General features: G+C 43.5%; 1 protein-coding gene across 3 annotated transcripts in view; it reads right to left on the bottom strand.

The window, feature by feature from the left end:
• Positions 1-23,981, bottom strand: part of LOC310861320 (TOX high mobility group box family member 2-like) — a 104,171-nt gene that overhangs the window by 30,438 nt on the left and 49,752 nt on the right. For all 3 annotated transcript variants that reach the window (XM_083768733.1, XM_083768734.1, XM_083768735.1), the window contains 2 exons: positions 21,350-21,409; positions 3,174-3,434 (listed from right to left, as the gene is read on the bottom strand). In XM_083768733.1, the coding sequence (XP_083624859.1) occupies positions 3,174-3,434; positions 21,350-21,409 (321 nt within the window). The remainder of the gene's footprint in view (positions 1-3,173; positions 3,435-21,349; positions 21,410-23,981) is intronic.

The following is a 23,981-nucleotide window of genomic DNA, read 5'->3' as shown; positions in this document are numbered from 1 at the left end:
GGGGAAACATGAATGTGTTACATAAATCTTTGGACCTTTCACGGTGTGTGCAAGTCTCTGTTTGTGCGTTGATTTATTGCGATGACGGTTCATTTATGAGAAAAGGGGGTGTGAAATAAGAAAATGGAACATTACCCTGAAGGGCTATTTGAAAATAAATAATTGCAAAGGTGAAACAAAAGCTGTTTAAGAAGCAGGCGTTCCTCTCTCTCTCTCTCTCTCTCTCTCTCTCGGCTCCTTTCTGAGATTACTGGCCTGATACAGCATGAAACTGCAAGGAGCAATGCTTTGTTACGTACACTTATGCAAATGTGCACGGAGTACACGTGTGCGTGTATGCCAGCGCATGATAAAAACAGACAGACACACCTTTGCAAAGATGAGTGGACCAAGTGATCTCATACAATCGCCTCAAATTATAGAGATAACAGTTAGCTGCGCCTGCCATGAAATAAGAGGAAACATGTTGTAAAACCTCTGCAAAGCTCATGCACAACTAATTTCCAAGTTAACAGTATCGTCCCGATGCACCGACTAGTTACCGTATTCAGCTCAATACAGACTGGATGGTGACCTAATCCTGAAGACCAGCTTTAATGGAGGCCTTAGCATGCCACCCATATAGGCTACAGCCATGCCTGCAACTTATGCAGTTTGATTCTGAAAATCACATAAGACCTGATTAACGGAGGATAAATGCCACGGATGCTCACATTAAAGCATAAATATTCATGACAGAGGGGCGGTGGGGGGAGGGGGGGTTGAGAGAGAGGAAAAAAGTAATATTTATGTCAGATGAAAGTATATAACGTTGAATAATTCACCACACAGGCCATCTATAATTCAGCTGGTTCGATTCCATGATTAAAGCATTTGAACATGTTAGCCAGCGGTGTTTGCATGTTCAGTCTGAAGCATGTTTAACACATTACTAGGGGTTGGGAGAGGGGTCCTCTGTATCCCTTTTCAAAAGAAAAAGTAGCTGACAAGAGAGATCCCCTGTTTCCCCCCTCCCCTTCAAGATATTCTCTTGAAGAACACCCCTCCGACACACACACACACACACACACACACACACACACACACACACACACACACACACACACACACACACACACACACACACACACACACACACACACACACACACACACAAAACTATACTTTTACATTTTAGAACAGCAATTTTACAATTTAACAGTGCATATATGCAGTATACAGTAGGCCCTTTTTGGCCCTAACAATAATACCTACTTAGGAGTTAGGTCTACTTGTGTGCTTGTTGTGTATTGGTAGCCTATCGACAGTACAAGCTTGTAGATCGGTGATTCGGTGTGCGACATCTCAAATTTGTCATTCGACCCTCACAAGTGTAGTAATATAAGAATTATAAGTATCACACACACACACACACACACACACACACACACACACACACACACACACACACACACAAATGACAATGTGCAGTGCAGAGTTTCTTGCTCTCGGGCTCTCAGCTTACTTTGAAGGAATGAAATCTTTGAGCAGGGCGGCTGAATAGATATTAAAGGAGCTCTGCAGCAAAGGTCTCAGTGTTGAGCAGGCAACAGCTCTTTGTAGAAATGTAATAGCTTGGGCCTTGTCCAGGCCAGATTGTTTGAGGCTTCACACCCGTGTAAATGTGCTAAAATTAGCAATTACAATAATGCTAAGAGGGCTACGATGATAGCAAAGATGTTTTCAGAACATGGGTAACATTAAGAGAGATCTAGGCTTCAAGCAAACATTTCTCACACTTCCTTGAACTTGAATACAATTCATTCAGTACATTTCTTAAACATTAATTGGATTTCAGCTCCAAACAGCTGCTTAATTGACATTGTACTAGGCCTCTTTAATAGACCTTTTCACACTTGACTACGTAAACATTCTAAATGGTTTATTTCCTGTCGCAGTGTTTGTGATTAACAGACGAGGTTCCTCCACGTAGGGTTCTGGCAGAGTGTGGCACCGGTGAATGGTGAATGGTGGCCAATAGTGTTGATTTGGCCTTTTCTTTGCACAAGGTAAAGGTAGTCCCCCCTGTTTTAAATTTTAGCGGTCAAGAAAATGTAAGCGACGACGGGTTGAAACAAGCGTTTTTTAGTCAGTCAACCCCGGTCCTCAGGTGTCAGTACTGCTCCCGTTTTGGCTGCATGGGTAAAATGTGGCACCTCCAGTCCCTGGGGGTGCGTATAGCGTTAGTCTGACGTCCCAATAAGCCTAACCGTAACCATAACATATACAACCATAACCACACGCAGAAGCCACGGGTGAGTCTTAACCGGCCACATATGTCAGACTAACGGGACGTCGGAATAACAAACCCCCCCCCCTCCCCCCCGGTCCCTAGGCGGATGAGACAAAAACACTTCCCAACCGTTCCTGGCTAATTTCAGGTCTTTAACAAATGCCAACTTGTGGCTATCCACTATGCTTGACTTTGACTATGTACTCTGATAAGAGATAAGAGCATGAGATAAATGATTAAACATTATGCAGATTAGAGAAGATCCCAATCATTCTTCTAGGGGCAATGCAGCTGAGCACCACAAACGTATAGCTCTCAGCAAAACACAACAAAGTTGCAATCACTTTACCGTACCCTCAACACACAAAAACAACCGCGTACAAATACAGTACAGCACGAAGAACCATTACACAAAAGGCAATTTACGTAAGCCATGTAAAGCAAGTTAAAGCGATGGCTGTTTTGCATGGTAAGTTCCATATTACACTAAGAACCTGAAAAGCACACCTGTGTGAACTGAGCGGTGCAGGCTGTGTGTGTGTGTGTGTGTGTGTGTGTGTGTACTGTATTGTGCTATTGTTATAGTCATAGTGGTCAGTGTAATGCTCAACAGGGCCACTTTAGGTCACCCAGCGGTATTGCAGCTGTCCGTACTCAAACGGACATACATACGTAAGACAGAGTTACGACATTGGGGGGCAGAAAACAGACCGGTCACGTGGTTCATGTTCATAGACTCCAATGCATTCCGTAAACTTCTGCTGTCACTATTCGCCAATAGAAGTCTATGTAGAAGAGACTGGCCCCATGAAGTGAACGGAGTTGTCGTAACTCTGTCTTACTCTATGGCTCTGGGCACCGCTAATAAAAAGGTGCCAGGTGGGAGAGAGTGAGTACTCACAGAGTGCATGGGCCCAGCGAGCAGGTGACTGTCCTGTCCCAGCATGTTGGACATCATGAGGGCGGCAGGAAGCTCCGGGTAGGAGTACGGGTTAAGCAGACCGTTGTGAGGCAGGGAGTGGAACGGGTAGCCTGTCTCGTGCTCCATGAGGTGCAGCAGAGAGGGGTCCGCGTGGTTCGGGGGTGTGATGGGGGGGATCTCGTAGTCCTCGTCGCCCGCTCCGCCGCCTCCGTTGCTGCCTCTGCCCTGACTGGAGTAGCTCTGATGGAGAGAGAGGAAACGGGAAGGAAACCAATGAATGAGGGAGGAATCAGATTGTGTTACTTTTAAAGAATGTCTGGACACGACAGTCTACCCTTCTTTGCAGAGGTGGGAAAAGTGCTCACATGTTTTACTTAAAAGTATCAATACTGCAATGTAGAAATACTCTTTAAAAGTAAAAGTCCAGAATTCTAAATGTACTTGAGTGAAAGTACATAAGTATTGGCATCGAAATGTACTTAAAGTAGCCTAACAAAAGTAGAAAGTATATCCCCGTTATCAAGAATGTCCTATTTCATGTTTTCAAAATGTATAAAAATCCTTTGAAAATAGCCGATGTGACGCATTGTGAGCAGATCGTCTCAAATGGCCGAAGTGGTATGTTTTGTAATAAGAATCAAGATCTACAAAGTAACTAAAGTTTGCAAATAATTTTAAAATACTGCAACTTCTGCAAGTAAAGCGACGGCATTGGTTTTGAACAAAATGCCTCAAATCATGAAATGCAATTTGAGATGTAAATGTTGCATGCACATTCCCACTAGGCAGAGGAAGAAATGGCATTTGAAAATGTTCACATCAGCCTCATGGTGGCACTATAACTGCCCCATTCGTGTTTTTACCTATAACTGCACCGATCTGTGTATAACTTTGTATGCATACACTCCCTAGAGGCCTTTGACCTGCATTTTTCACATCTGCTCTTTATAGTGCTAACTGAGAAGTTATATGCCTTCATGAGAAGCCACACTAACTGCCACACCCCCTTTGCCAATTATAACTTTTGGAGATATACGGCTAACTGACAAACAGATACAAACAAACAGAATGGGGGAAAACATAACCCCCACCTAGCTTAGCTCAGCTGGCAGAGGTAATAATCAATTACTGTATACGGCTGCAGCAGCTACACTGTAAAGATATTCCACAACGACAGTCGAGTACTGTACTGTGTACATCCCTTCAAGCAACAAACATCAATGTCAGGCTGCAATCGTTTGAAATACATTTTAACTAAATGTATTAACTGAAAAATCACCACTAACATTCACTTACAAGCTATGTCCCCAATTCTTAATTACAACGCCAATCACATTCCAGGATTGTATACCAGAGCCACGGCTGGTTTAAAATCAAACCTGACATTCTTCATTCGGCAGTGTGTATATCTAAAATATGCCTCAAATGTCATCCTCCTTGTTCACAACCAGGTGAAACTCTTTAGACGCTGTAACGCTAATAAGACAACATGAGCAGGACCCATAGTTTGTCTCTTCTAGGGCCGATCTTGACATAATATTGTGCTGAGAAATATGGTTTTGTGTTCTCAAAAAAAGCACATTGAGGGTATTCACCGGGGAATGAAAAGCAATTTTGTCAGAGGCAATCTGATGTCGACTCCCCCTTTTATAATGACTGAGGAAAATTAATCATCACAAATAATATTCCAGTGTCAGCCATTCAAGAGCTTTTTAATAGAATTTTTATTATTCATGTCTCGCGGTACACATCAAGCAGCCCGTTCTGCAACATTTCAGAAATCAATTCAATATCATCTTCGTGTAGGCTGTCATCTAGCCTGCCAAGGCAGCCATTCATCTTACAAACAAATACTTTCAGCAAACAAATGGTGAGAAACGCAGAGGAGCATCTACAATGTCCCCCACTCGTGGTAGCAGTGCCTGAAGACAGGATAAAAGTCTAATAATGTGCGCTATCGTTAGTGAGAACATAATAATAAAAGGGAGTATTTGGGCTATCAGCGCGTGATGTGATATTTTCTATTCCCATAACACTCACAGCACTTGCTTGAAAATATTATCATTGAGGATTCCTTTTCCCACAATAAAGGTTTAACAAACGTCAGTGTCTTCGCTGCCCAGGATTTCTCATGACATTATCAAGGACACTGCAGCTAGTTATGTCTAATAGATAAAACAATACATCCCAGGAGGTTTACATTTCTTCGTGGCTCCTTAGTGGAAACACGCAGAGAAAGGGACCTGTTTATGTACATAAGGTAAATAGAGTAAATACAGCCAGGCAACACCATTATTTAGAGTTAGTGAGGCCATCCTCCTGTAACAGAAGAATCACAGGCTCAATCCCCACAAAAGCCAATGCCCGTTCATAAGCAATTCTATGTTGTCTTTTGAGTGTCCTTGAACAAGACCATCAAACTCCCACCTGCTCACCCACTGAAAGCCACTTTGGCTGAGTGCGATCGCTACTGTACATGCCTTAAAATGTGAACACAATGAAATGCAAATATAATGTAAAACATTTAAAATGTAAGTTTGAAGAGCACAACCTTCCTTATTCTGGTCTCACAATCTCGCAATCTCATATATGCCTGAGTTCACCCAAACATTGAAACTTTCCCATCACAAGTTGGCAAAAGGGAGGAATGCGTAAGAGCAAGACTGGGTATTTTGAAATGCAAAAGCCAAATAGGGAAATATATATACAGTATATATAGGATTTCCATTTTAATCCACAGTGGAAAATACAGCTACCAGCAAATCACCTGTCAATATCAAGAATACACAATACTTTTCATTGCGTCACTTATTGTGTCATGCCAGAAATAATTTAGTCAGAAATCAGCCACACGCTGTCTGTGTCATTTTGGAATTAAATTCAAATACCATCCATATTTTACTCTACTGCTCACTGCGGTGCATGTTTCAAATATGTGTGTCCCATGTCGGTGAATAGTGAGACATTGTTGAAAATTGGAGCTGATGTGGACTCGGCCCTTTCTACAGCCTCAGCTCAAGGCTTTTGTGGAATGCACTCTAGCCAGCTTTGATCCAAATGCAATACATCATGCATTCTGAACACATCAGCTCTCTGAGATGAAACATGGTTGATGCCATATGCATGTTCAGAGATTTAAATGCTGTCTGAGCATGTTTTACGACCATGCCTTCCATTGTTGTACTGTAGGCTTTTTTTTACAGCTTCTTATGATGTCCTTGGAGATAAGACACAGGACAAGGACATTACAAGTTTAATATTTTCAAACGTAGATAAATAATTCATAAATACACTGTCTTTCAAAACATGCCGGAGAGTGGATACGAGAGAGAGAGAGAGAGAGAGAGAGAGAGAGAGAGAGAGGTCAGAATGAAATGTCAAATGTTGATTCAGCCTTCTTTCCCTAACCTTCACCCTTCAGCCAGAGGTGAAGCAAATATTTCTTGCTTTGTTTTTCAACCTTTCATTCTTTTTTTTTTTTTTTTTTGCTTGGCAAGGAGATTGTTTTGTACCTTTTGCAGATGCCTATCAACCATGATAATTTCGCCCTACAGGACGGAGCCTGTGGTAAAGTAAAAGCATGACCCGATTGACCCATCTGAATATATACTGTATCTTTTTTTATTTTATTTTAATAACTTAAACTTCAAAACATTAACTTTTACTTTCAGGGGTTTTATAGTATTATATAGGAAAGGCAGGTGCCACAGAAAAGATTGGGTTGCTTGTCTTAACAAATACCAGTTAAGCTAAACGTTAATTAAATAAGATCTTGCTCAACATAAACACAAAGGCACAAAATAAATCTTAATAATGAATGCCTGACTAACTAATCAATCCTATCAATGGAGGAATAAATGGATAGTTCAGATCACATCTCAGTAGGCTAGAACCCAAGAAGACTCAACAACTCACTTGTTGTTAGTAGGAATAAGCACCGGCGCACCCGGATGGAGTGTAACGTAAAAACGCACGCATGCACGCACACACGTCACGCACGCACACACGTCATGCACGCACACACGTCACGCACGCACACACGTCATGCACGCACACACGTCACGCACACACACATATAGGTGTAACCTGAAAGGGTTCCCAAAGGACAGCAGAGAATGACTGTGAAGACAGAGGGAATCACACACGTCGTGGCTTATGGCCTGAATTTGAACAAGACATGTTGTGTTGTGCATTATGTGGAATGCATACTGACTGCCTGAGCCTCGGACACCACATAAACATTTAATCTACAATTCTACATCATCAGCCTATAATCTACAAGCTCAGAACACGTCACGCTGCGACGTGTCCTGTGAGCTTGTTGATTGGCTATTTCCGTCAAAGAGATTTGATGGAGAGGGAAAAGGAGGGGGTCAAGGATAAACCCCTGGGGGATTTTGTTGACAAACTAAACAAACAAACAAAATAAAAACGATTATCTTTTTGCCTCATAAAACCACCAACAACTTTCAATAGGTATAGGCCAGACGCCTACTGTATACTATATGGTACTTTACGCAAAGTCAAGCAGCCATATGCTACTTTGGGTGAGGGGGAGAGGGGGGGGTGACAGACTGGCCTTGTTTTGGCGATAAACAACAGCTGGCCATGCATATAAAGGTCTTCACATTCACACGCTATAGCCTAGATCGACGGATGGGGACAGTACATCTTTAAAACATCTTATGGGAATGTCAAAATTCACCTTCACAGATCAACCTTGCGGAGCTCGACGGGAGGATGGAGGGCATAAAATCAAAGTCATCAGCGTTGAGACAGGCCTGCTGAACTTCACCATGCAGGCGTGTTACTGTACCACGTTACTGTACCACGCTGACCGTCAGAAGGACTGCCCACAGGGTCCTCACAGGGTCATGTGACCTGGCTATGAAATGTCAAGAAACTCCATTTAGGTGATGTATCAACAGCAGTCAGCGTAATACAATAGAAAGAGAAAGAAACCACAGCAGCCCCTGAGCTGACTGACAGGAAGACAGAGCTAGGATAAGTGGTGTGTGTGCGTGTGTGTGTGTGTGTGTGTGTGTGTGTGTGTGTGTGCATGTGTGTGTGTATGTGTGCGTGGCTGCGTGCGAGGCTGTGTGTGCGTGTTAAGGGGGGGTTTCGCCACATCCAATCGTAGCTCAGGGTCACAGGTAGCGTCCGTCACTAAAGGACAGGTGGGCCGAGGTGGGTTTGCAACCAATAGACATGGAGGGAGCTAACCTCTTCCAAGCCCCCCCCCCCCCCCCTCCCACCCCCACCACCACCACCACCCCTCCACCGGCAATTCTCTCAAATGTCACATCAAAATGGATCTCATTTAGGTGGGTGAAAGGAACCTGGCTCACCATTGCAGATGTGGGTGGACCTGGTGCAGGGCTGTGCCTGAACTCTACAAAATGCAGCAGGAAAGGGACGTGTTTTTGTATGGTTCAGGAAAGGGCCCACGATTGCTATACATTTTTTTGTCAGTTCAATTTTGTATTTTAAAATGTGAAAATTTTAAAGAATTCAACAACCTTTGGGATTAATAAGGATCAGAGATGAAGGATAACAATGTCTCTGATCTTTGCACCGGGAACAGAGGGAAGAAGCTAATTCTGGAATGCTTGGTTCAAAGACAGATTTTTTTCTCCTATGGAGAAGAAACGATCGTGTGCTTTCAGCCACGTTTCCTATTCGTATTCATTAGGAGGGAAATCACATAAATAAATAAAATATGTTGTCTCGTAGTCACCCCCAACCCCCACCTCCTCCGGAGAACATGGAAGCCCCAGTAATCACATATGGCACAATAGCTTGCCCATAATCCCCTTTATTTTTATTCTCATGATGTCACTCTCTTTAAGCCCTTTGCTTTATGAGTCGCAAACGAACTGGAGAGAGAGGAGAGAGAGAGAGAGAGAGAGAGAGAGAGAGAGAGAGAGAGAGAGAGAGAGAGAGAGAGAGAGAGAGAAGGAGAGGGAGGGGTGAAAACAAATGATGTGGATCCCACATTGTTCTTTCTGTATGCCCTCATTCCAGTCGGGGTAATAAGAGAACATTGTGATTTACTGTCAGTGAAGCGCAAGAGTGCATCAGAGAGAATCCAGTGCGGCAGGGGCCATTAAAATAGATTTAACTTCCCACAGTATTAGGCCAGATGTCTACACTTCTATTATATTTCAATCAGCCATGACCTTGGTCTCCATATGATGAGAAAGATCACTAGGGGAGAGGGGAGGGAGTGCGAGGGAGAGAGGGAGAGAGAGAGAGAGAGAGAGAGAGAGAGAGAGAGAGAGAGAGAGAGAGAGGGAGAGAGAGAGAGTGGGGGGGAGAGAGGAAAAAAAACACCCTTGGAAAACCAATAGAAATATCAAACTACTTAGTCCCACTAAATCCCTTTGCTCCACAGTGCTGCATATATAGCAGTGTAGAGAGAAAACGAGAGAGAGAGAGAGAGAGAGAGAGAGAGAGAGATAGGGGCCCAGCCCGAAATAGATCTGCGGTTTCAAGTTCTCTTAAAAGAGCATATGAATCATTGAGTGCACTCTCACTACTGATAAGTTTCAGTTTTTTGGGAGCGCACTCCGCACTGTGTATTGGAAGAAGAGGGACTGCACGGAGAGAGCTAGGGGGTCAGAATTGCCTTGTTGTGTTCTCTCTAAGCTTCAAATATTAACCAAGAACATTAAAGATGAATCTGCCCATATTCCTAGACCCAGAACAAGAGATATGACACAAATCTGCATTTTGCTCAAACCTAAATATCACATCACAGTGGTGTGCTGTGGATCCCAGTCTATGCTTAAATGCACATTTCTACTCTTAGTCTCTCGCTCATGGATTATCTATTCTGAACGAAAATCTAATGTTCTCTGTCTCTGGCTCTATAAGAGGTCATTGGAGATGAGCGTATCTGCTCGTTCTATTTTAGAGACTGATGGTAATTGGACTTATTGGCTGGCATGGACTGACCTACATAAAGAACATGCAATCTCTGCTTACAATCCTAATTTACAATCCCTCCCAGTATGGGAGGGGATGTTGCACTGATATTGCACTGATTGTCCTCCAGTGAGGCGTTCTTTATACTATCCCCCGATGTTTGAATGTAAAAAACAACAACATAAACCACCCAGCCACTTACTAGACACACACTACACGTATACTAGATATACTACATATATATAGTATATAAAGTATGTATATATGTATACTACATATTATGTAGTATATTAAAACTAGATAGTATATCTAGTCTAAGGGATACTGGTTAATCACCCTGTTGGTGATTTATCTATCAACAATGACCACCTTGTTATACATTATCCCGCTTATTACACGGCTACTTGATACATAAAATAATAAATTGACCCAAAAGTGTGTGTGACAACAAAACGAAGCATTTCCTTGCTTACGGTAATACAATGATTGAATGAAACGAGTCGCCTCGGAAACAAGGAAGTGAGTGTTGATCAAATGGAATCAATTTCCGAGTACTGCATCGTCTATTTCTCACTTCAAATGTTTTCAAAATAATTATTGAGAGGAATGTTTACTAGTTAAATGACATTGTGTGTTTGTTTACATGGCTGCCATGTTGGATACAATCATACAGCATAAAATCCAAGCAGCGCAGCCAGGTGCTCTGAGCCTTTGATTAGTATAGGCAGCGGCCTGTTATTGAGCGGAGCGGTCATTATCAAGAAATAACACACAGATGAATTCAGCGATTGATGAATCAGAATCAAGCATTCAACCAAGCCGTGTAATAAGTACTGTACTATATATACACTATACTATCTAATATATACTATGTAGTATATACTAGATATAAGAGGAACAAAGACTGCAGAAGCAGACAACCCGCAACACTCCAAATTAGAAGAGTAAATTCTTGTAGGTGCAAGGTAAGGCTCAATTGAAAGAAGGAAATGCCAGCACTCAATGAATGTCCTTTTCACATGTTTTATTACCTCTGACGAGCCAACTGACAGGTCCTGCAGGTTTTCATAGTGATCTGAGACCTAGGGTCGCAATAAAAAATCTGCCTGATGGTGGCGCTATAACAGGCCGTTCTGGAGAATTTGGGGCAGAGGTTCAGAAAAACATACTCTCTCCCCATGCATGCCTTTGGCCTGCAGGCGGAGACAGAAATGTAGGTCCTAGGACAGCGACAATATTCACCTTCCTCTTCCTAGTCTACACGGTCCTGTCCTCTATATAAAGAGCAGATGGATGTCATACAACATACATCTTTGAAAGCATAGCGAGGTCAGAAGTCCTACTCTACATCCACAGGCTACCTACATCAGCGGTTCTGAACCAGGGGTCCGGGGACCAGCTGTGGTCCTTGAGGGGATTCCAGGTGGTCCCCCAGCTAAATGATAGAGAGTTGGTAACCAAATGGACCCGTACGGGTCCATTTAGTTTCATTTTTCATCTGCATTACTTCATTCAGGAAGAAGTCAAAACTATTAGAGAATGTAGAATAATTGTTACTTTGATCAACGTTTGCCTGTTAATGCTCTCCTGTGGTACCAACATCAATGCATACAGCATGGAAATGTGGACATATTCTATAAATCTGCAACGCTATAAACCTCATCAAATGGTGGTCCATGGCTCAAATGCCAAATAAATAATTGGCCTTGAAATGAAAAGGGTTGAAAACCACAGACCTACATTGCTGGGGGACCTGATGAAGCTCATTGCTATATTATATATATGGATATTGGATACATATCGCGTCATATTGAACAATTGCATCGAGGAGGCTCTCGTACATCATTTCCTCTTCCCTGTCTGACACAGCAGCACAGTGTTCCTAATGGAAATGTAAAAATCACCACCCGTGTGAAGTGAGGGGCGCTCTTATCATCATATATCATCATGACGTAACATGTCGATTTGCTCATGACGTACATTCTCCTTTCATTGTCAATGGCAAATGTGACACGAGTTAGGACAAAAAGGTGTACTATATAGCCCCTCAAAAATCACACCCGTGTGACAAAAATAGCCGATTTGCTCGTCTACATATGACGTAAATTCTCTATTCATTGTCAATGGCCTTTAATATTTGTGTTAGGACAAAAATCTACACTATAGCTGAATATAGGAGGGGCTAGCGCCCCTCAAAAATACATGTTTGGCAATTTATATTCTTAGAATACATGTTTTCTAAATACTATGCTGACGAGTCTTTGCATTAACGACTACCTTCAACGACAGCCTCAGCCAAATTAAATCAGCTCTTTCAATTGTCTATTTAAATGTATCCCCCGTTTCCTCATGCATCTCAGCTGTTCTCGAAGGGAAGAGAAAGAGAAAGGAGAGCGAGATAAACTCCCATTGGCTGGACTGGGGGAGGTGGTGGTGAGGACTGGTAAAGGGAGGAGAGGTTAGTGGTTGTGCTGGGGGTATAATGGTGCACTGTGAGTCACGGAGCCTTTTGCACATCAGCATCGCCCACATTGTGTGTGTGTGTGTGTGTGTGTGTGTGTGTGTGTGTGTGTGTGTGTGTGTGTGTGTGTGTGTGTGTGTGTGTGTGTGTGTGTGTGTGTGTGGTGCCAGGGTGTACTGAGGTATCTCTGACTCAGGCAGCAAGAGAAACAGAGAGAGAAAGAGAGATAGAGAGAGACAGAGAGAGAGAGAGAGAGAGAGAGACAGAGAGAGAGAGAGTGAGAGAGAAAGAAAGTGAGAGAGAGAGATGGAAAGTGTTCAGAATAACATTTGAATTACATTTTTACAAAAGTCGGCCTCCTGGTGGCGCTATAAAAGGCAGATGTGAAAAATGCAGGTCAAAGATTTTCCTTGGCCTCTAGGGAGTGTCCATGCAAATGCAGGTATAGGTAAAAATGTGAAATTCTGTCTCATGGTGGTGCTATAACAGGCCGTTCTGGAAAATGTGGGGCAGAGGTTCATCGTTGGCATCCAGGGAGTGTGTGTGCAAAGTCTGGCATCGATTGGGCCAACGGTGCCAGAGATTAGCTGTACACAGACGGACGGACACGCGGACTGACGCAAAACATACTCTCCCCCATGCCTTCGGCCTGGTGGAGACAATGATGCAAAGAAAGTGAAAGAGAGAGAAGAGACTGACGGAGACAGAGAGAAAGCTTGTAGCCAACAAGTGAGGTTTGTATTCTAATCTAGAACATCAGCCACTGCTCTATTATCGAGTGAATCGATGGAGACACCAGGCTCAACAACCAGGAGAAGCACGGACACAAAGATACAAACAGGCTAAAACCTGCCGCTTGCTTCTCAGAAGAGACAAAGGCCTGCGTATTCTTCTTCTATATGGAACAAACAGAATGAGAGGTGGAAAGAAGGACAAGAGACACGGATGGTCTCGCTCTCTCCCCTTTCCTGCATGCCTGCATGTCTTCCCTTCAAGCTCCCTCTCACCACTTCCTTGCCCTGTCTCCTCTCTCCTCCCTTTGAGATTTTCTTTTCTAATGTAATCCTGGGCGCTACACGTCCTCTGCCAACCTGGGGGGGCAGCGGACTGACCTCATGCTTCATTCTATGCATGAAGAGTCCAAGCTGCTCTTTTCACCTGACTGAATTTCCCTGTACGTAGCGCGTGGAAGGAACACGTTATTCCGACCAGTTCCTTTCCCCTCCATCAGGCGCCCCGGCTGGCCAGGGGGAGGTAGTTTAGAGACCAGGATTACTGCATGTTTTTTGTGAGGGTACCTATACCATAGGGGACACGGGGAGAACATGCAAACTCCACACAGAAACGCCCTTTCGCCAACCCCGCCTCGGGTACAGTATGGGCACTGATGACACGGAGGAGGGAACACTCCCCCAGCACCCCCAGGAATCGAACCCAGGACCTCTATAGCTGTGAGGCGACAGCACTACCGACCACCGCGCCCCGTCCATTTTAGTATTTTAGGGGCGCTAGCCTCTCCTATATCCAGCTTTTAGTGTATGTTCACACACATTGTCCTACACAAACATTAAATTCCCATTGACAATGAATGGAGAATTTTACGTCATAGCGTCTGAGCAAATAGACATAGTGTCTATTTTACGTCATGATGATGTACGATGATAAGAGCGCCCCTCACTTCACACGGGTGTGATAAATTTTCTTCCTATTCCACATTTTCAAGTTTGGCAGATTTAGTCAATGCTCGTATATACACTACAGAGAAACTTGAGCCATAAAATGCATCAGTATGTGTATAAAGCTTTTATTCCTAGTTTACAACCATTAAAAGCAACCATTAGTGCAGAATGCTAGGGTCAGAGTCCTGATGTCAGCATAGAAAACGCGACACAATATTCATGTGGCCCTAGAATGACGTAGTGCACAGTCTAATGCTGTCAGGCGTCAGAAAATGTATCAGAAACTTTCTAGGTCGTCATTTTGAGGTCATCATTGTTTACGTCTTTTTAAGGTAGTAATTTTTTAGTTTGTCATTTTTGTCGTCATTTTTTAGGTTGTCATTTGTGAGCAAGAGAGAGGGTCGAGGGGGAGGGAGAATGATGCTTGGTGAGGAAATAAGAAAACTGAGAGCTAAGGAGATTGCGGGCGGTGTGTGCGTGTGTGGAAGGGGTACATATAGACTGATCTTACTGCCCATAAACTCAATTGCAAATGGAACTCACTGGGGTATGGATAGTAGAAATGGGACAGTGAAAGCCTGGAAACACACAAATTGCACAGACAGACAGGCGCACTTTTACTTTATACACATGCATGCACATACATAAAAAGTGAATGAACACACACAAAGACACACTGGCATGCACGAAAACACACACACACACACACACACACACACACACACAATATTCAGAGGCTGTGTAATCAGTCGAACAGATCGTCGTTGATTTGGGCCCCAATCAAAAACACTTCCTGTCTGTCACACTGGACTGATCTCCAATCAGTCTGACTCTGTTGTTTATTTATTTTTTTATTGTGGAGGTTTGGGGAGAGGGGAGAGGGAACGTGCAGTCCCCCTTGATCCAAAGGGAGAATGCAGAGAGAGACCTGAAAAATACATAGACCACGATGCATTTAGGGATGGTGACAACCATGTTGCTTTCAAGGCCAAAAATGTGAATGCATCATGCCATCAAGAAAAATGTTCTGTAATCACTCAACATTAATATGTATAGTATATCATTCAATACACTGTATTATGGCATTAAATGCAGTATTACATTGACGAATATTCTCTGTCAATCATCATAATGGAATGGATTGTTGAATAATCCTCAATTCCTGTTAAGCGTTAAGATAAATTCCATAATGTAGTCCTCTATATACTGTGGGTAGATACAGTACATGACGTTGTTCAAATAGATAGCCCGCCCAGTTCTTTCATTCCATAGGGTTGGATAACAAAGTAGAAAGTGGAATGCAAACCTCCGCCAGTAGGCATGCCCCAATACTAATAATAATAATAATAACAATAATACAATAAATCAAGACAATACACTATCAGACGATGTAACATTGAACGCTGATATTTGTTAACACAATAAATGCTAACCCTCTAGGGGGAATTGTGGCGCCAGTGCCCGATAAATCTGTGAAAACCCAATGAAGAAAGGCTCCCTGACTAACTACGTGGTGTAGCCCCCATACAGCTGTTATTAGTAGGCATGGAGGGGCAGCAGCGCCCAGCGCAGCGCTAGCATCAGCGCTAGCATCAGCGCTAGCATCAGCTTGTTTTCAAGTTTGATAAGATCCTAATTCCTAAAGATGCCAGATTGTCTCATTTTGAGCAGAAAAAGGAGTAATAAGCGTGCGCGTGCACGTCGGATCTGTGTGTAGGCTGTAATATATATTCTTTTTAATTATCGGATTAAATGACATTAAAGAAAGCCAGATTTTTACGTTCTAGCACAGGCGGGGGTGGAGAATAAAAGTTTCTTGGCATACATTTGGTAAATCTGAATGCTGAAAAGTAACTGTTTAGGACACAATGAGGTTTCCACCCAGACAGAGACGATACCTACGGAGGATACAGCCAGCTGACTGGATGCACTAATCACATCTACAAGTTGGACACCACCACAATGGTTGTCTTTAATTAACACCAGAGGCACTCCGGAAGGGAGGGGGGAGACAGGGAGAGGGAGGGAGGGATGGAGGAACAAGAGGAATGGAGGGAGCAGAGCAGAGAGAGAGAGAGAGAGAGAGTCTATAATATATTAAAACCCGGAGAGGGAGAGAGAGGGAGCCTATTTCAGACTTGCAATAACAATTTACAATTTAGGCATTTAGCAGACGCCCTTAATCCAGAGCGATTTACAGCAAGCAATGTAAAACACAATAATACATTAAATGCATAGCGACAGTGTCTCAGTAAACTAGGATCATCCGTAAACCACAGGACCGCATCAGTCTAAACATTACAATATCAAAAAATAAATAATATTTATATTGAAACTATACAAACTACAGGATGCCAGGTCAACAAATGAACCTGGCATCTGTCTAAAAAACTAAATTACATTTTAACCTGTGCTAGGGCAAGTGCTACGGGCAATAACCTGACCAGGGCTGGCCACCTGAAGCTGAATGACACCATGTCAGCGCAATAACCACGGCTTGTAATGAATAAATCAAGACAATCTGACTCTACTCCACATGTGCTCACCAGAAGAAAGAAAAAAACAACACACACACACACACACACACACACACACACACACACACACACACACACACACACACACACACACACACACACACACACACACACACACACGCAACAGCTTAAACAATATCGCTATACGATTGATCTGTGCTATACACAGATTGAAGGTATTGTTATATACATTTCAGGAAAAGGCGTACACAGTACAGTGCTCGAAACCTGTGTTTGAATCATTTACTTTATATATAAACGGTTTGAATGACGGGATTGTGTCGGTGAGCATGCATACAGTACCACATGGGGGCCCCCCGAAAGCTGTTTCTGTTTAGTGGTTTTCTCTCTTTTAAAAGCCCAGAGATGTTATGTGTAATGCAATCTCCGGCCTGTGTGTCAAACTGCTACCTCAGTGTGTACGCCATGGAAGACCTCAGACATGCACACAAAGGAGACTCTGTTCTGACCACATGCACCTTTTCTTTTCACAGGCACACAGTATCTGCGCGCTATACGGCGGACAGCTAAGTGTGAATTAAGATTTCCCATATTAACCACTTCTTATGCCCTATAGCAGTGCTTCATAAACCTTTTCAATTTGGTCCCCCAAATTGATATGTATTTGGCCCCCCCCAGAATGATATTTTTCAAAAATAGCAGATGTACAAGCTCGCAGCGTGGCACAAAGTGAGCTTGCCTTGTACATCTGCTATTTTTGAATTAGCCAACTGGATAAAGGAGTCCCCGGACCACCACTGCCCTATATAGACTGCCGTACAACGGATAGCGAAAAATAACCGATCAACAAGCTCACAGCGTTGCGTCACGACATCTGGAAAGGTCTGGTGTTGGACATGTTGGCCTATAATGACATGACCAAAATAGGGGGGAAGCCTAGTTGTAATGTGGTTAAAGGGGGTAACGTATGGGATCGTGTCCCGCCGCTATGTTGGACTAAGACCACCATAATTGTACTGTGCACTGATGCATGTCTTCTCTACAGAACGGAGGAATAGTAGTGTTCTGTGTTGCACATGCCCACATGGATTCAATAGGACAGTGGTTCTCAGACTTTTCCATGTCAAGGACCCCCAAATTGACACGTATTAGCCCACAGACCCGCATTAGAAAAGATATTCCAGGGACCCGCATAAGAGAAGATCTGTATACGGCTCTAGAAGTGATTCTCAACCATTTTCATTTCAAGGACCCCAAGATTCACATGCATTAGGCTACGGATTTAGTGGCATTTAATCTCTGGGACCCCAATTTATATTGTAAAATCACTATTAATTTAACTCTGAGAGTGTACAAATGGAACCAAATGGACCGTACACTCTCAGAGCTACAGATCCATGAGGGTCCATTTGGTTCCTAAATATCAATTCAGCTGGGGACCCCCTGGAACTCCCTCAAGGACCACTGAGAACCACTGCAATAGGATATGTGAGAACACTGGATGCTTGCAAAAGGCAATCATTCTGAACGCAAAGCTTTGTGGAATGCGTGAGAAAGAAGACATTGTAAAGTACATCACATTGTGTACAAACAGGAATGTACTGTAGACAACAGGCACCCAGCATATCCATTAGCCAGCTAATCACCATCGCAAACAAGTGCATGGAAACTGGAAAGTCACCATATACAAACCTCCAATTTGTCTCATTTAACTTCAAAGGCAATCCATATATAGCAAATAAATGCACAGCTAACACAGGCAATTAAGCGTCAATTAAGAAGTAATTGCCTTGCTTTTCACAAACACATGCAAAGGCAGCCGCTGTACTAAATGTTTGCGTTTGCGCATTTAAACAAAATACAGATATAGCTGTGATGCTGTGCTTTGTATGGTATTTATTAGGAATTGTTGATTCTAAAAGGGCTGGCCTCCAGGCATTCTGCTCACCAGGATATTGCATGGGAAATTAATCGTCTATCTGTCTAATGTTTTATGTGGCACATTTAAAAGCTGGGCTGAGCACCACACAATGCAGCCTTTCTTGATTGTAAGAAAACAAGTCTTCTTATAGTAACTCGTCAGTCTTATGAAAGGAAAGGGAACAATGAACTACTAGCTTGACCCTGTGGGAGGGTCTAACAGGGGTCTTCTCGGACAGAGCATGTGGGCTTCTATTTTGACTCCACTGACAGAACGTCAACTGCAACGGACATGTTTTGAAAAGCCCGAAAAGGCCTCACCCCGACTAAGAAGGTGTTTGTTGACATAACATTGGCAACCTGGAGTAGGTGTCGATGATTGACATATGACTGCCGTGGTAGACCTAACTACAAAGTTGGACATTTATCCCAATTAGCAGGCAGCGAGCGAGCGTATGCAAAGTGACATAATTGGGGCAACTAACTGCACAGGCTATGTGCCTAACGAGGGTGGACCGCATGCCTGTGATGTGTGCTATAAGTAGACAATAAGCCGCTAAAGCTCCACCTCGACCCCTCATTATAGTCACTCAATCCTCACATCAAAGGAGACACAACCTCAATATTGCACTGTGTGTGTGTGTGTGTGTGTGTGTGTGTGTGTGTGTGTGTGCCTGCAAGTGTGCACATGTCTGCAGGTATACTGTATACTTACATATGCATTCAGTGGGTACAGTATGAGCATGTACAGTAGATGACTGCAGGGCACTGGTGTGTATGTTTGAATAGGTACTCACGCACGTCTGTGTGTGTGTGTGTGTGTGTGTGTGTGTGTGTGTGTGTGTGTGTGTGTGTGCGTGCGTGCGTGCGCGTGTTTCCTCAGACCTCTCAGTCACACGGCCATGGCCCTGTGTGTCTGTCTCTCCAATGGTATTAAGTAGGGTGCTAATTGACAAGGAGCCGCCACCTTGTGATGTTTTGTCGGAACATGAAGGCCCCTGCCTGCCACTGGATCAACAAAATGCTGGAACTCCAAACTCTGCCATATGTCCTGCCATGTGTTCTTCACTAGCAGCTGGGACCACTCTGCTGCACCCCTCCTGGGCCGAGCGAGCGCTGCATCCCTGGCCTGGCCTGAAACGCAACCTCAGATCACTGCCGTTTTAGTGTCGTCTTGTTGTAGATTAGTTCTGCCGGGACACTGTCACATCCGCCATTTTATTTTATACATTTCCTTTTCTCCACAATTTAGTTATTGCCAATTTCTCCATGTGTACTAGTATATTCCCCGTCACTGCCAACCGCTCCTGTTTGGTTCGTGGATGGTGTAGACCAGGGGTCCTTCAAGGTTTTTCAGGCCAAGGACCACTAATAGCTGAGAGAGAGCGATGAAGCAGGGAACCCTCACTACATACTGTATTGTATAACATTGTGTCGATAGTTTCATCGATAGTTTCATAGATTTGTTTGACAGCTCTAGCATCAGTGTTGGATTGACGTCAATGTGTATTTTTAGACATTTAACCACTTAAACTAGTGTCAATAGGCTACTTAGCAAACCTCTTTACCAAAAATAGCTAATCTGCTATATTTTGGCTAAAGTTCTCCTCAGAATAGTAGCCTGGAAAGCAGACTAATGGCCATGCCAGGCTATCAGAATAGGGACACTGGGATTCAAGTGGTAAACCCTTTTGATGCCACCATTAACAAATGTACTGCTTCTGACGGAAGGTGTCCAGTTGGAATCCAACCAGCAACTGCTTCTGGCTTAACGTTTCGTCTGATAAGCTTTATTATTGATATCAAATCGGATCGCTGATTCCTTTTTTTTGGTTCAGCCTTTCCTTCTTTAGCGATCCTAGACCGGATTGCACAACCGCGCTGCCGTTCATCTCCCTTTATACAGGCTGACTAAAAAGCTGAATAACTCGAAATCTACGAAGCTCTCCATGGTTTGGATAAAACGTGCAATGTTCGGAGGTCTTTGCTGATTATCTGGTGATCTAGATGGGAACATTGGCACTTTCTAGCGCACGGATGACTTCATTTTAGCTCACTAGCATTGACGCTATTTATTTAGCATCTAAGATGGCCACCCAAACAGGATGTGAGCCCAGCGTGTGTTACACTACAAACGGCTCAGCAGTCTGCGGTTGGCTCTGCGTCCACCAGGCGGTTAACTCCGGCACTGTGGTCACCAGTGCCAACAAAATGCAGTGAATTAGATCTCCCTCCCTGCCGGTCTAACACCTGTGAACACAGCCAAGTGTGTTTCAATTACAATCTTATGCTAGTGCCAAATCACAACAAGTTGTCTCGAGACACTTTACCTATAGAGCAGACACCCGACAATGTCTCACCCTGAGCAAGCATTTTTTGACAGTTTGTTGGAAAGCCCAGCCAAGCCAGAGACATCTTAGGAATCAACCCCCAGACAGTCTCCACAGTGGTGGGCACGAATAAATATATATATATATATATATATATATATATATATATATATATGTGTGTACCAGTATATATATTTTTTCTTTCTCACAAAATACTACCCCTGTATCACCTAAAGGCTTTTCTTGGTTCAATTTAATTCACTGGAATACAAGAATGCACACATTTGTTTATATTAGTTTTGTTAGTCGTAATAGCACAAAATGGCGTAAGCCGTCTTACCTGGTTTGGTGACCGAAACTCCTGGTTATTTTCATTCATGTACATGTTGTCACCATCAAACTAAGGCAAAAGAGGAGAGAGAAAAAAGACATTTAAAAAAATTGCATTCTTAAACAAACAAATAAAAACACAGGAGAGGAAAGGCTCTTTACGGGTGGGCTCAAGTGTGAGCCTAATGACTTTGTCGCTTTGGTTAAACCTCGCCATGGCACGGCATCGTGGGTAATTACTGTTCTTCGGAGGGCCGATAATTAGGCTAGATGAGCCCAGTGACGAGAGATGTGCTTTCCCCTGTGGGCTCTCTACCTCTGTGCATGTGCATCTGTGTGGGCGTGTGTGTGTGTGTGTGTGCGCGCGCGCGCGTGTGTGCGTGTGTGTGTGTGTGGGTTACTTTCGTGCATGTATGTTTCTGTGTGCACTGTGGTAAGGGTGTGAATGAGCCTGCAAGACTGACTCCCCTGTGTTGTGAGTGCTGTGAAACCAATATGTTTGTCTCTGTGTAAGTGTACACAAGCACATACGTGTGTGCATGCATGCATGCGTGCATGCGTGCGTGCGTGCATGCGCGTGTGTGTGTGCCTGTGCTGCAGCGAGGGCATACCAGTGAAGCAGTGTTAATCAGGCATGGAGAGAACACTTGCTACAGGTGCCAAAGCACTGCTAGATAGAAAGTTAGCACCTAACAGCCAATGACCCCTGACCCCAGGTTGCCTGGGAAACAACCCCAGCTATCTAGACAGAGGTTTTGTTCCACTTATGCTTTGGCAATGTAAACAACAATGTGTGTTGGAAGTTGAACAATATGTTTTGAGTCCCCAAATATCTTCAAAAATGAAAATATACTATGGTAATATTACATTATAAAAAAAATGACGTCCTCACTTGCACCAGTTTTCAGTTGGCTAAGAATGAGACCAAATTGACACACAAATGGGTTCCATTTTCATCTGGAGTGCTAGTTCCTGAAGGAGTCTGTCTGGGTGAGTGAGTAATACAGAGCTATTTGCTGAGATGACCTTGGCTCTTGTTCAACAGCATCAGGCATTGTTATACAATGTTTTTCGGCAAAAGGAATGAACTCTGACAGGACGGGGTGACAATGTTCATGGGCAAAATGCACCCACGTAATGCATGCAATGTATGCACATCAATACACAGTGCATGGGCCGTATATGGAAACATAGCCATCGCATGAAGGCCCCTTTTTGTTTGTTGACTGGAGTCATTCTTTGAATAGCGACGTAATATCTCTGCATACAGACGACAGGCAGAGGAAAACATGATCAAACTAGACAACATTCCATGTGAAATTCCTCAGATATGAAGATACAGAGGCCTTTTCATTTGGGGTGGTCCTCCTTTATGTCTACAGAGAAAAAGAGACTGGAGGTCTGCAAGATAAACACAGGTTGAATATCAGTGAACACAAATGGATCATAGGATACCTGTGAAAAAGATGGCCAACTGAGAGGACTAATGGAGGGAAATGGGCAGGACTGGTGGGGGTGAAACCTAATACCCTCGTTGGCAGAGAAAGAACTCTAGAAGTAGCTAAATGAGCATACGAGAGAGAGTGAGGGAGAGAGACAGACAGAGAGAGACAGACAGAGACCGACTGAGTGAAGAAGAAAAAGGATTAGGTTGAGTCAAGGTGGGGTGGAGTGAAAGAAACAGAGGGTGAGACAAAGGGTGAGGTAAGATAGACTAGGGAGAGAGTTGAGGAATGAATAGGGGGAAATGAAAGAAAAAGTTAAAAATAAGAAAGATGAATAAAAAAGATTGATTGGGTGACAGAAAGAGGAGGAATGGAAAGAGAGTGTGAAGCCTGATACATATAAGACCGCTTCGCAACAGCGAATAGAACTAACTAACTTTGAAGATGGAGAGGGCCACTATATTTCCACACTCACTCCAGAGGGCCACATTGCATATTACTGTAAAATAGCCGATCTACAAGCTCAAAACGTGTCGCAGTGCGACGCAGCTATTTTTCAATTGGAATCCTGAAAAGTTACATTTTTATTTAATTTCAAATGCCATAATGGACATAAAAAAGGCAATAACGTTTTAATACTACTCATTAAGCTACAATTTTTTTATGAAGTAATTAAAGTGGGTCATGTTTGCAAATCAATAATATCAGTATTGTGATATTAACCTGAGGGCCACATTAAGTGAAGGTGGTGGCCGCATGTGGCCCCCGGGCCGCCAGTGGCTCATGCATTGCATACGTGATGCGTTGTGTTGGGAGCTTGTAGGTCTGCTATCACGGTACGCCACAGCTTCGTGCGACAGAGCCTAAAGGGAGAAATGACTGCACATTATCTCTCCCAATCGACTGGGGAGAAGGAGAGAATGACTGCCTCGGGCCTCATGCTTGGCTAATGACGCATCTCTGGAAACCCTTGTGAAGATGCTCTTGCTTATTCTATAATGATTATGTTCGCCTTCGACGCCATAAACTCTTGAAACCAAGACAAGGGCCGCGTACGCGGTATTAGCATCTCGTGCCAATCATAATTAGCCTCGGCAGAACTATACCATTAATGAAGAAATATTCAAGCTTGCTTAAAGAGAGAACCCAGGAGCGCTAACAAGCCTTTGTGGTGCCTGCTGACAGATCGGAGGAAAA

The sequence above is a fragment of the Protomyctophum parallelum genome (genome assembly GCF_964188405.1).
Source record: "Protomyctophum parallelum genome assembly, chromosome: 7".
In the NCBI taxonomy this organism is placed as follows: domain Eukaryota; kingdom Metazoa; phylum Chordata; class Actinopteri; order Myctophiformes; family Myctophidae; genus Protomyctophum; species Protomyctophum parallelum.
The sequence above is the reverse complement of the archived record's forward strand: the minus strand, read 5'-3'. Positions and strand labels throughout refer to the sequence as shown.